At 44.0% G+C, this 14,441-nt stretch overlaps 1 protein-coding gene across 4 annotated transcripts in view; it reads left to right on the top strand.

Moving 5' to 3' along the window:
* Window positions 1-14,441, top strand: part of LOC127009508 (putative neural-cadherin 2) — a 92,524-nt gene that overhangs the window by 16,485 nt on the left and 61,598 nt on the right. For all 4 annotated transcript variants that reach the window (XR_007762027.1, XR_007762028.1, XM_050882624.1 and 1 more), the window contains exon 2: window positions 8,941-9,183. Coding sequence is in view for 2 of the 4 variants with exons in the window: in XM_050882624.1 (XP_050738581.1) it covers window positions 9,135-9,183 (49 nt within the window). In the remaining 2 variants the exon portion in view is untranslated. The remainder of the gene's footprint in view (window positions 1-8,940; window positions 9,184-14,441) is intronic.

A 14,441-nucleotide genomic window follows, 5' to 3' on the forward strand; every position in this document is an offset into this window, starting at 1 on the left:
AATCCATGGGGTGACCAGCCCTTACCATCTACAAAATGGCTTGTCCCAAGAAAAGGCTCAGCAGAGAGCCATTTGTTCTCTTTCGCGTTCTCTTATTGAGCAATCCTGCACACTCGTCATGGGCAGCCGCTCGACAAAGCCAAACGTTTCCTTTAGGATGGAGACGCATCTATAAGGAAGGAAACATTTTTAAGTTTAAATTTTCTCCATGGTACTGCGTTGCCTTGTGCCATAAACTAACTAATGGGGAGCATACGCCCGGGAGCGCATCGCTTCACTCACTCTCCATCCTAACTCCCATGCAGCTGCCCTGTACATCCCATTGGTCAATAATTTTCTTTCTTTCGTGTCGTTGTCTATTTTGCTAAGGCCGTTGTATGGGAAGTGTTTGTGTAGATCGCCCTATTTCTTGATGAACTTGTCATCATTTTCTACAGTTGTGAGCACTCTTCTAGTCTGTGTACTTCTGATGCCACCACTTTTCCCGTTCAGGCAAGGGCCGGGGTTTGCGCCCTTCACATAAACGTCGGCGTTAATATAAATTCATCGTGTTCTTATCTTGTTTTACTAGGATGTGCAGGAATGGTGTAGCTCGTTGGTTTTAACCGTAAAGTTTTAGATAATCTAGAGGTCTCTTGCCGCAGGTTTTAAGCTCTTCGATGTCTTCTTTACGTGTGATCTCTATGAATATACTGCCAATGTAGCGACGGTAAGTTTCCGGTTACTTGAAAGTACTCCAAAAATAGAAAGTTGAAAATAATCCCGAATGTATATATCTGAGGAAAAAAAAGCAGGAAACAGTTTGCGTGTTATGTGTATGTAGTCTGGTGAGGAAAGTTACAGAATTAGTCTTTGAAGTGTATGCTGGACCACTTTAGTGTTAACTGATACAAAGGGGAGAGTCAGGACACGGGAGGGCCTTTCATATAGGCCTGCAACGCCCCCTCGCCTCAAGTATATATCACACCGGAGTGGCTAAGGTCCGTTACAGCAGGTGTTTGGCATCGTAATCCCTGTATGTATGTGTGTATATGTCCGTTTATATACACACGCACATACATACATACATACATACATATATACATACATACAAACACAGCTGCATCTATACCAACCGTACCATGCTGCATAACTTACCCCATATATACGTTATCCTCATTTACCTTGAGGAGTGACACTAAATAACACATGCATCATCCCTTATAGCTCCTAGCCATCCTTGGTACATTCCCCGCAGCTACAGTAAGAGCATTCATTGTCTTGCGTCACTAAAGGATTTTTTTTTTCTTACAAGATGGAAGAACTCCTTTATTTTTACACACCAGAAAATTCATATCTGATGCTCGCATGTCAAGTGGTAAGTGTCAGCGGTGCGTCGGATTAGAAGAATCTATACACCTCGCTCCTTCGCCTCAGCACGGATCATATATATTTCCATTTATTTCGGTCTTTTATTGTGTGTAATAAAAGTCTGACGCATATGCTTTCATTTATGGTTTTGAATATATATTTTACCCAAGGAAATATTCTCCCTCACATCTCCAGTCTTAACCCGGTAGCAGCGACGGGCCAAATTTGTGGCTTTACCGTGTACCAGCGACGGGCCAAATTTGTGGCTTTACCGTGTACCAGCGACGGGCCAAATTTGTGGCTTTACCGTGTACCAGCGACGGGCCAAATTTGTGGCTTTACCGTGTACCAGCGACGGGCCAAATTTGTGGCTTTACCGTGTACCAGCGACGGGCCAAATTTTTGCCATGATATAAACCCCCAAAATAGATAATGCATAAACTGATCACAAATGCGTTGATATGTATAATGAAATGGTTTGAGTAAGTGGTGAATTTTTCTCATTTTTCTCGCTGAGAGGGGCCTTTTAGAAACATTATCCTTAAACGAAAATTTCATCGCAATAAAACATTTAATTCTCTCCCCGACAAAGAGGCCTGCAAAATGTTTAAAGTGCCTGCCCGGAGAGTTTAAGTAATTACACACGTCTCGGGGCCCTTGTGTGTCCTGGTTTTGTCTATTAAAAATAATTACACCTCCTAAGCGTTTGGTCAACAAGAACGCACGCCGCTCCTCGCTGCGCCCCCTCGTAATATTTGATATCCAAGGTTTGTATTATGCTGAAAGGCTGTCATTGTGTTGTATATTATAATACTGTTCATAAACTGGACTTATCAATTTACTTTAAGCTCTATTTCGTGTAGCATTTAAATAGTTTACTCGTATTTATTTTATTAGTACCTATAAAATATGATCCCCTGTTTATTGGAGAGTAAACTTTTATGAAGGACCAAATTTTCAAGTCTGGACAAGTTATGAGCGAATCAGACATTTGTTGAGAATTCTTTTATTCTGTTAATTAATTCAAAGTGTATTTTCCTCCTCCTTCTCCTCCTCCTCTTCACTTTCTCTCCTCTCTCTCTCTATACATATAATCAGTCCTTTCCTAGTCAGTGCGTAGTGTTTATATACAAGAGGGTGTAAGCGACTTGTTCTTCAGTAAGTTATGGGTTCAGTTTCCCTTTAACACGTAGCTTAATGGCCTTTTTCTTTGATTTTTCTCTCATAATATTGGTTTGTCTCCTTTTGGTGGAGGAAAATGGAGGAATCTTCACCAAGGATCACAATATTATTAAGTCTGCCGTGTTCGTGTTTCGTGCCATTCGCGTCTCGATCCGAGGCGGCCGAAACTCGTGTCTGCAGCGGAGGACAAGTTAATCACGGGAACTCGGAAACCCCTGGCGCTGATCAATACTCCTCTTCTTATATACTTCTCTCTCTCTCTCTCTCTCTCTCTCTCTCTCTCTCTCTCTCTCTCTCTCTCTCTCTCTCTCTCTCTCTCTCTCTCTCTCTCTCTCTCTCTCTCTCTCTCTCTCTCTCTCTCTCTCTCTCTCTCTCTCTCTCTCTCTCTCTCTCTCTCTCTCTCTCTCTCTCTCTCTCTTACTATAATAAAAATTAATATATTTTACCATCAGTATCCATTTTCTACACTCTAAGTAATAGCCTGTAAATTTTTGCAGGAAATACCCGGCAGCCACAGTGCCAAATTTTCTTTCTATAACGTAGTTTTCTGTCTCTTTGCCGCAACGGTGAGGGTGTTCGAAGGTCTAATAACACAAAGGGTTCATCATCTCCCACATCTTTGGCCGGTGATGAAGAGGAAGCCCTAATTCATTTCCAACTATGATCCGCGCCAATCTTCCCAGCCTCTGAGAGCCAATACCTTTGAACCCTGAGTAATATTTCCGAGCTCAAAATCTCCCAGGATTAACTTTTTCTTTCAGGTCACATTAACTTTTTCACGCTGGCAAGTTTCCTGCACCAAAACTACCTCCAGAAGGGTCTCATTCGTCCTTTGTCACTCGTATGAGCTTTCTTATGAAGACCTCTCAAGTCTTTTCTATACTACAACACGAATTTAATGTTTTGCCTCCAAAGTAAACGTAATTGACTGCTCTTTCGGCCACCTCTTCGGATTCTTTACAGGAGCAGCGAGTAGCGGGCTTTTTTTATATTTTTGTTTCCTTTTTTTTTGTGCGCTTGTGCTGTCTCCTTTGCTGTAAAAACAAACAAACTTATTGTGAAGTCTCGATAATTTGCCGTCTCCAACGAGCACATTACAGTACTTCGTTTTCATGTTATAGGCTTCAATAGAGTCGTTCATGTATTACCCTCGGCATATATATTTGAGATCAGAGGAAAGAAATAGTGAAACCTTATTGATATGTCACTACCCTGACCCTGTTCTGACATATATATTTACAAAACTGTAAATAAAAAGTGGTTGTGTATTCCCATATATTTTATTTCGGCGGCATCATACACAGCGCGAGGCATGCCCAGGCACTACCTTCTGAAGTATGATTCCATAGTTATGAAGCATGTCTAGGATTTGCGTCGCTTTGGTTGTATTTCCTTCTCGAAAAGAATATTATTGTTAGTGTATTGTCTCAGTCTCAAATTTAGTGCTACCCGGCATGCGGCTGTAAGCTCACTCGCATGTGTAGCAATGTTTATCGACTTATGTTCCTCACCCTCGCACCACAGACGTGTATGTAAGGTTGTATTATCTCTTGATTCCCAGGCGTAGCATAATGGCATCTTCGTCCGTCATTACGTTTTCTTTAAGTGATCCTGTCGCCCTGTGACTGTCGTGTCTTCGCTGGGATTTTGATCATCTATTTTTTCTGCTCCCCTAGAACTCGAGTATCTTGGGAAACGCGTCCTCGGGCAGCTCCTTCCCTTGGGTTATATTTTTTTTACATGATGCACCACAAAAAACAGTAGGCATTGATGGTTACGAGTAGAATGTTCCATGTAGCCGGCGGCGACGTTGACGAGAGGCGTTCTGAAGTAGGTCCCTTGCTATACAGGAAAAAAAAAACTCTTCTTTCATTTCGAGGTGTTGACGTGTGAATTCGGAAAGATCACAGATGAAGGTCTTCTTTTAATTAAACCAGTTGAAACCCGACTAAGGAAAAACTCTGCACGAAAATTCTTTTCTATCATCACCTATGACTTTTGTCGCCCCGTGGCTGTCGGATCTTCGCTGGGATATTGATCATCTATTTTTTTTCTGCTTCCTTAGAACTCGAATATCTTGGGAAACGAGTCCTCGGGCACCTCCTTCCCTTGGGTTATATATATTTTTACGTGTTAGTTGTTGGTTGTGTGTGTGTGTGTGTGTGTGTGTGTGTGTGTGTGTGTGTGTGTGTGTGTGTATTTACCAAGTTGTATTTAGCTAGTTGTAGTTTTACAGGGCCTGGGCTTACGGTCGTGTGGTCCCGTCTCCGTATCTGTATTTATCCAACTTTCTCGTGTGTGTGTGTGTGTGTGTGTGTGTGTGTGTGTGTGTGTGTGTGTGTGTGTAAGCTCAAGTTTCGAGATAAAAAAAAAAAGGAGATAAATGCCAGCTGTACGGGATCTCCTTGTGTTGGGTCCGCCTTGGAGGGGTCCGTTTTTATTCTATTTACATTCCTCCTCTTCCTGTTTGTCCATTTTTTTTCCCCGACGGTGGTTTTTGCTCTCCTTTTCTTGCTCTTGGTCTGTGGTGGCGCCCCTGTGTCTCGCTGCAGGTATACCAGGCCATCTCGATCCATAAACAGGGGCAGTAGCAGCGACTTTTCGACTACCTGATTGTTTCACTCTTCTAAATCTTTTGCTGACTGTCACTTTATGTATGCCTTATTTGCTCCAGCTTTCCCTTCCACTGGTGTATATGGTTGATATTATAAGACTCTTTCGCTTCTCACATCACCTATTTCTCAAGGTCAAAGAGGGGTCAGTCGGGTTCTAATGAGTGTTTCTTCAGGTTCACGGTACAGAGGAATGGTCAAACTACCACCAGGGTCATAAAACTACTCCTGGAAATTACCACAACTCCTACGAAGGCCTTGTCAAATATGTGTTCTTGGGCGGCGAAATGTCTTACAATACGACTCTATATGTCTTCCTCTTCTGGCCGGGACACAGTTATCTAATCATAAGAATCTGACAGGAGGATGAACAGTACCAGTCACGCGTTGCCGGAGTCGATGCAGTAAACGTAACTTCCTCACAGCACGAGTCTTGAACGTTGGCGCCTCCGTAATAGTGTTTGTCGGGGCGAGCCATAGATCTTGAGGCGGGTGTGGGTGGCCTCAGCTGGCAGCGCGGAGGTGTGACTAATACTTCCCCATGGACGCTGCAACGATCCCTCGCCTTGCCTTGCTGCAGCGCGCGGGAGAAAGGAAACTGGAAAGGCTGCAAAAATTGGAGGAAGAGAACCGAGAAAAAGAAAACGCGCGTGATGGACAGCGTATGAAGATGCCAAGTCAGGAAAAAGAAAAGATGAAAAGGGAAGGGAGAGGAAAGAAAGCAGGAGGAACAACAAGGAAGTAAGGAAGAGATAAAAAGAGAAAAACGCGAGTCGAGGAGATAGCGCGGCCCCTCCCCGTCTGCCGCCACCTGGGTCGCGGCAGCGGAGAGGAACCGAGCAGCAAAGTTTGGACCATCACGGAAGGCGTCACTCTCGCCCACTGCCCTCATCCAGGCGGCAGGAAGAAGCACGTCAGCTGTTATATAATTGGTTGTCCCATGAAACCCTCAACTTACTTCCTTCACCTTCCTCGCGAGCTCGTGTGACTTCCTCCCTTCCTTCCTTGGTCACGCTCCTGTCTGTCTGTCTACGCCGCTGCTGGTTCCTTTATGCTTATTTCCTTCACCTTCCTCGCGACCTCGTGTGCCTCGCTTCCTTCCTTGCATGGTCACATTGCTCCCTGTCTGTCCAACGCACTCCTATGCTCACTTTTTTTTTTTTTACTCGTCGCATGGAGCCCTCGACTTTATGCCTTCATCTTCTTTCCTTCCTTCCATGGTCACTCTGCTCCCTCTCTGCCCACGTCATATCTATTCCCTTTGTTTATCCTTGCTCCTGTCCCAGTCCGTCTTTCTCAGCCTTGTTCTTATATCCCCAACTTTTCTTTCTTTTTTCTTTTACCCTACTCGCCCCCTCATTCCTGGCCCCTTTATTCTTACTCCTGTCCCAGTTCGCCATTCTAAGCCTTGTCCTTTTCTCCCGAACTCTTCACTTTTGTATCTTTTGCCCTGCTCGTGGTGGGTTGTTTCCTCTGAATGCCCTGGGCTTCTTCTCCAAATTAAATCAGGCGTCTTCCTTTTTACTCCTATCTCTGTTCATCAGCCTGTCTTGTCCTACCTCTACTGTTGAATGTTTCCCGTTTCCTAAAGATATTTCTAAATCGAGCATCACAACTACGTAACCTCCTTCCCTGCCTGATGCCTCCCAGTGCTGAAAACTTCCTTTACTTCTCACACTCCCCCAGAAGAAAACACCGTCGAGGGGAACTTTGCTTTTGGGCCGTGACATGTCTAAGAGGGAATTCTGACGAGGAAGCGAAAACATATTTGTGAAGATGCAAGAGAAAAAAAATATTCAGCTCAAAGTGGAAGAGTTAAACAATAGTAGAAGTGTGTGTCTTACTTTCCTCTCCATTTTGTGTGTGCTTTCTATTACCACCTAGAAAAAAAAAGTTATTCAGCTCAAAGTGGAAGAGTTAAACTATAGTAGAAGTGTGTGTCTTACTTTCCTCTCCATCTTGTGTGTGCTTTCTATTACTACCTCCTGACCGCCCTCGCTCCAAAGGAGAAGCCATAATAAGATACATTTTGATTTAATAGGTAAAGGAAGATACAGTTAATTAAATTTATAACGCTGCAGTATGTTAGGTCATGCGGTGGTGTGCAAAACTATACTCAATGCAATAATGTGAATCTATCTTAAGCCAAAGAAATAACAAACATGGAAAAAGGAGGAAATGTTAGTGGGGAGACAACAAAGAAATTTTCAAAGACAAGATGAAGGGACGTAACGCCGAAGAGGGAGGAGAGATTAGTAAATAGATGATAGAGAAATAGGTTTTAACACGAAAGGAAATGAGCCGCAAAGAGGCATCATGGGGACGAATAAATGTAAAAGAGGTAAAGTTTCAGGAGAGAGAAGCGAGAAAAATTGAACGGAGATTCCAGAGAGGAGGAAGGCGCTAAGGGCACGGGGTATGTGGGGGACGGCGACTGAAAAACGGTGTGGAAAGAGACGGCGAGCAGTCCGCGTGGAAGATTGGGAAACATACGATTCAGTCCACTTTTGGATAACGATCTCGATAAACTGAACGTTCTGTGAGCAGCGGCGAACGGCGGGGGCTCAGCAAGGAGGGACGCGGCCGTTACTCTGCCTCCTCATCGGCCGTGGGTTAAGCAAGATATGAACTAATATATATTCCATGGGCAGAATGGTACTTAATATTCATGGAGATAACTCGGTCGCCAACATACTGTAGTTCTCAGGGAAGACAGCTGTGTGCAATGAATACAATTAACTGGTGGGAGGGGTGGATGGGGGTGGATGGCGCGCGTGAACGTGTACCTCCAATCAAACTCGGGTGTAATATATATATCAGCTTAATGTAGAAGTTTTATTTTTATATTTATTTTTTTACAGCAAGGGAAGCACCTCAAGGGCAATAAAAAGACTACAAAAAAAAAAAAAAAAAAAAAGGCTGTTCCAGAGTTTACCGGCGGAAGGGATACGAGAATAAAGACGATTGTTAACTCTTGCATAAGGGATTTGGATAGTATAGATGACCCCTAAATACTGTATAATGATCCTGGATTAAACTTAACCCTCAGGACATGTTAATCCCTCAGCAACCTACGTGTATATTTCCTTTCTGTATCGGAGAAATAAGTGAAGATGTAGCGCTCCAGTAATGGACGGAACGCTCGGCTGTCGGTGTTGTCGGCCGATCCATTACTCACTTCAGCTTGATATTCGTGATGTGACGTGACGCGGCGAGGCTCCGGTGATGGACTGGCGACCGTGACACTGCTCAACAAGTCGGCGGAAAACAGAGTCCGGTGCAGCCTTTCTGAATATCGACCTGCCATTTACTTTATTTCTCTCGCCCTTCGTTGTGTCGCTCATGAAATCTGAATACTCGTTCGTGGGAATATATGAAGACTTTTGCGAAAGGTGTGTAGTTTTAGGAAAAGGTTGTTAAGATTTGGTTTGTTTTTGAATTTGCAGTAGATTGATTTTAATGTGTACAGAAACTAAGATTTTTATTTAGTGTGTGCGGTGTCCGGTAGTGTGCAGAATGTGTTGGTGTGACGGAGGTGAGAGTGATACAATACATGCTCTTGGTAATATTGTCATTGTTTTGTTTTGTTTTGCCTTGGGAATGATTTTGCGATGGCGCTGGTGGTGATGGCGCTGGTATTGTGTTTGGGTATCGCCGGACATGTTCGTGCTGCAATAGTTTTGGCTGAGGGGATTTTAACAATACGTACTATTGGCGGGAATAGTGAAGGGGATTGAAACCAGAATTGCTTCCGGTCGATAGACATTAAAAGTAACTACAGACTTCTTGTTTCCAGGTGGCCGCGGTGCTGCTGACGAAGGAATCGGGTACAAAGGACACAAACACCAAGGTTGAGACTGTGTAAGGTGATACTGTGAACAAAACAAACCCCGAAAAAACAGACACAAAATAACACCGAGGTCAACACACACGCAGTGATCCCAACGAGGCCGAGAACAGTTCCCGGCGTGCCGGTGACCGCAGGGCGCCATGGACCCCGCCAAGATCCTGCAGATCATCACCAACAGCACCTGGATGGGTGAGTACCCCGTCCTCGTTCTAATTTGCGTTGTGCTGGGACGCTTCTATTTAGTAGATTCTTTTTTTTTCCTTATTCCTTTACATGAAAACAGACATTGCAATGGGAATAGAATAAATAAACAGTAGCACGCTGCCCCAATAAGGAGAAAACGACTTGCCAAAATCAGGGATTCGAGCTTAGTTCATGAATGTCTCAATAATTCCTTTTTGAAGGAGTAATTAATAGAAACAAAGAAAAAAACAATACAAGGATGAATGCCATAGCTTACACCTTTTTTGACGATTTTATCAGAAAGGATGAGGAACAGTAGACGGGAAACTGTTCCAGTATTTACCACTGAAAGGGTAAAAAAAATCATGATACTGGTTTGCCTTGTGTGTCAGTAAGTTGGACAGCATAAAAATAGCATGCCTAGCCATGAATCTGTGGACCAGGGTTCAAATCCAGGTCTGTGCAGTCGGCTCAGCTCATCCAGGTGTTCTTCCTCCCTATAGGCAAAGGTTAGGGTAGTCGTAAAGGTGCACCTCGGTAAACCTGGGGAAGGTGAACTGTGGTATTGGGGGTCTCACACCTGTCTCGTCTCCGGACAGTGGGTTGGTACTCATCACAGGCCAGGCCATGAGACAGATAAGAGCACTGAGGCCACGCGTACCTTTAGTTTATGCCCCAAACTCTACCTGAACTAAGCGGATTTCGCAAGATATCAAACATAAAGTTTCCATTTACATTTTTGAGTACAGGAGAGATGGAGGGTTTTAGTGAAGAAGAAGGGGAACAGTTGAGTGTGATCGAAGAGGAAAGGATATGTGCCTGGAGGGGTGGTGTGCGCCTGACATGTGGAGGAGTTGAATTTTTGAGGCACTGAAAGTCTCTCTCGTCCAGCGCTGATATAACAGAGGGAACAAAACTCAAACACTGCGGCACCTCCTTTACATTCATACAGCTCTTCTTGTGTATGTGTCTGTGTGTTTGTTGGTTGCTTGGTTTCTTTGTTTCTGCATTTGCTGTGTGTGTGTGCGTGTGTGTAGATCAGTGTGGCATCAGTGGATTAACGCCTGCCATAAAGCCTGAAAGGGTAATAGAGGCGCGTATATATGTAGGCAAGTTTCCGTCGCTGGGTCCCTCATTTACATGCCTGCACCAATCCCTTCGTTGGCCTTTGTTCCTCAGCAGCCCGCCTCGCCTCCTGCCGCGGCTGAGAGGCCAATGGAAGTGTGCGCATGAGGAAGGTTGGAAGGAAGGCGAGACAAAGAGAGGAAGCAGAGGTCGGAAATAGGAAGGAAATGAAGGGAGAGAGGAGAGGTCGAAGATGAGATGGAGGTGGAGAGGGAAGAGCGAGGTCGGATATGATAAGGAGATGAAGGGAGAAAGGAGAGGTTGGAGATTAAATAAATAAAAGAAAGGAAAGGTCGGGGATAAAAAGGAGATGAAGAGAAAGAAGAGGTCAGGGATAAAAAAGGAGATGAAGGGAGAAGGGAGAAGTTGGAGATAAAATAAATAAATGAAGAAGGGAGAGGTCGGAGATAAAAATGTCAGGGATAATAAAGAGATGAAGAGAGATAGGAGAGCTTGCATTTGAAAAGGAGATGAGGAGGGAGAGAAAGTAAATGTGGTGTTAAAGCGATGGAAGGGAAGAGAATTGACTGAAGGGAAGAGAATGTCCTACTAACGAATAGGAAAGGGAAGGGAAGGACTTGATGGTGGATAATTAAGGGCATAATCGAGTGCAGGAATATAATGAACACAAGATGGAAGATACTTTGTTAAATGTACACTCGTGAATAAGAGTTCGAATATGCCAAGAGTAGAAAATGACACTGAAAAAGAAAGAATCGTGTAGAAAATTTAAGAATGCAGATTAATTATTTTTTTCTGAAGATGTTTAGGTAGAGTGCGATCGTGACAAGAAACTGATTGAGGGAATTAAGTAAAGTTTTTCGCGTGATTTTATAGCCCAAAGAAAACACGTCCTTGTCATCCCCAAAACAGCATTCCATCGTTCCAGCTCTTCAATATTTTTTTTCTGGGTCACTTTTCATCATTTCTTTCCATCAACAAAATCATTACACAGAGTTTTTATTACTTTTTATTTCTATATATTTTAACTTTTTTTTTTCAGTATTTGCATTCTATTTCTATTTATTTTCGTTATTTTATCATCATTCCGAATGGCCCGTACTTTTTTTTTTTTTTAGCTTGGTGTTGCTGTAGTTTTATCGTTCGAATAGCCTATCACTCCCCTCTGTGTTTTAACGGGTCCTCCTGCCCTTCCTCTCCTGCAATGAGAGCAAGATTATGGGGCGCAGTGAATCATTACTTCATCCAGTCCACTTCCCTCACCCTTGTCGGGGCGAGGGCCGAGACAGATGCCTCAGTGTTCCTCGTCCGCCGCCCGCCCCAGCCATCAATACCCGCCTTCCATACACACATTCTGTTGCTCCTTTCTTCAACTCGTGCCGGACACCCTCTGCTGTAATATATCCACACCAATATGTTTTCAGTGGCTGGTGATTCATCTTCGTATATAATTAATTATGTATCAGACTCTTGAGTTACTGTAGGTTACTTCGTTTATCTTTCTGTTCACCAGGCGTGTTCCTCAAAGTATCGTCAGAGGATTCACTTGCAAAGGGTTATGATCGAAGAGAGATTCATGTTTCGTCTCGCCATTTATTGCACACACACACACACACACACACACACACACACACACACACACACACACACACACACACAGTGAGTGTAGCGTCACTTTGTTAAATGGAATGATCGTCAGTGTCAGATCCAATTCTCGACACCTTTCTCGTGATTTTTATGTTAGTGGAGCTATTTGTCCCTGTATGTCAGGCACCAGCACGCGTCCTGTAGAGTTGTGCAGGTTGTTCTCACTACCTGGCCCAAATATAAATTATTCTTACTTAATTTTAATTGACAGTCTTAATGGCTGTTTCCACCTACTTCAAACAGAGGACTGGCAAACCTGATAGAAGGCCGTCACGGTTAGCTACAAGGAAGAGATAGGACAAACAGCAGCTGGCAAAGTCAGCGTGGGTCTCTAAATCACCCGTGAGCCCGCGCAGTATACAGATCAACAATCCTGTAAATGCCCTGACCATGGTAACAAGAACTTCTCTTATAACTAAACCAGGTTTTCGTGAAGCCACGGTTGTGTTGTCCTGAACATGTTCATGTCACTGACAGGAGTCTTATATGCAATGTGTCTCTTCTCATCCCTTTAATAGACAGTGACCTGCCTCTCCCTCACTTTGCTATTACCTGGCTTTACTGTCTTCCCTTAACTGTGTCCTAAACCCCCGCACTGTTTTCACGCCTTCACACATACGCTTCCGTCCCCAGCCGCCGCGCGTGCATCCTCCGCCCCTCTTATACACACGGCTGCAGCAGGATATCCGTTGTGCTAAGAGAAACCAGACGGTAACGATGATGGAGGCAGACAGTTATAGCCCTACGCTGCCGTCTTCGGGTATATGCAGACACGGCCGCTGAGGTGTTATTGCATATGAGAGGGAGAGAAGGTACGCTGTAAGGAGCATCGGCGCCTTGCTCGAGTGGCGCGCCCGCCGTGTGTCGAGGTGTTGTATGGGAGTGAGTATCTTGGCAATGCAGTAAGTTTCTTCACACTTAGCGGCAGCTGTTACGGTTGTTCTCTTTATTGTTACTGTTCAGGGGTGAGCGCACATCAAGAGGGTGTTTTATTGTAATGTAACCTTCAGTATCTCGTTTGCACCTCCAGAGGGCCAGTTTGAATGACTAGTAATTGTTGCGTAGATGTGTTTTATGGGTACAGATTGCACATGTATTTGTTTCTTAATGAATAACGTCCCGTGTTACTGCGTTTTCTATCGCCCGCCTCGCTGCTCTAATAGCGAGGAGAGCGATGATGTTTTCGCCGTCCGTCTGTCTGGCATTCTGTTCGTCTGTTTGTCTCTCAGAATCAGATTTTCATATACTCACCTAATACACATGATAACATCCTTAGGTGAAAATGTCAAGGTGGTTAAGTTTTGGGAAAGAAAGAAAGGCCAAAAAAAAAAAGGAAAGAAAACTGAAACCGTTGTACAAAAAATAAGAGAACGATCACGGAATTTAGATAGAAAAGAATAGAAGGATGCGGCATTCCTTGAACTTTGACACGTTCCATACCTGTCAGAACGTTAATGAACTTCTCAGAGGTGCAACAGGAGAATCGAAGCACCAATAAACAGGAAACTCGTGTTATGACCCAATTCGTTCAAACTCTTTCAAAGGGGGGAGAGTGACTAAACACCTCTCCATCCGAAATTAACCTCACTTCTGACCTCTTATACTGTATTTTTTTTTCCTGGGACAATTTTTAGCTGGATTATTTTGTTTCCTGTTGTTGTTGCCCCCAAACTACTTCTATTGCTTAGCGCTTTTTTTGTTGTTTTTGTTTCCTGCTTTTGTTTCCCTTCAACTACTTCAATTGCTTAGCGGGATTTTTTGGACTCCTGTATTTGTTGCCCTTGATCTTCCACTGCTATAAAAAAAAAAGAAACGATCGAAAATTGACGAAATTGACCTATATTTCGGCCACTCCTCTAACTCTTTATAGGAGCAGTGAGTAGCGGGCTTTTTTTTCATATATGTTACCTTTTTTTATGCCCTTGAGCTGACTCCAGCTGACCAGTAAGCCTGCAGAGCCACCTACCGAGCGTGAGGAGCATTAGAAATAAGAGAGGAGTGACCAGAACGTGGATTCGGTCATGCTTGCGATGGCCTCGAGGTACAGTGAACACAGGACCGGCGGGATCTCTGGGGCAGGAGGAGGAGGAGGAGGAGGAGGAGGAACGTCGGTCAGGAGCGAGGAGGGTCAGTCAGGTGGATGCACACGATCACATGTTTTCCTTTGCTTCGTGGCTGTTGTTTTCCTTTGCTTCGTGGCTGTTGTTTTCCTTTGCTTCATGGTTGTTGTTTTCCTTTTCTTCGTGGTTGTTGTTTTCCTTTGCTTCGTGGTTGTTGTTTTCCTTTGCTTCGTGGTTGTTGTTTTCCTTTGCTTCGTGGTTGTTGTTTTCCTTTGCTTCGTGGTTGTTGTTTTCCTTTGCTTCATGGTTGTTGTTTTCCTTTGCTTCGTGGCTGTTGTTTTCCTTTGCTTCATGGTTGTTGTTTTCCTTTGCTTCATGGTTGTTGTTTTCCTTTGCTTCGTGGTTGTTGTTTTCCTTTGCTTCATGGTTGTTGTTTTCCTTTGCTTCGTGGTTGTTGTTTTCCTTTGCTTC

This window comes from Eriocheir sinensis, chromosome 41, assembly GCF_024679095.1.
Source record: "Eriocheir sinensis breed Jianghai 21 chromosome 41, ASM2467909v1, whole genome shotgun sequence".
NCBI classification, from domain to species: domain Eukaryota; kingdom Metazoa; phylum Arthropoda; class Malacostraca; order Decapoda; family Varunidae; genus Eriocheir; species Eriocheir sinensis.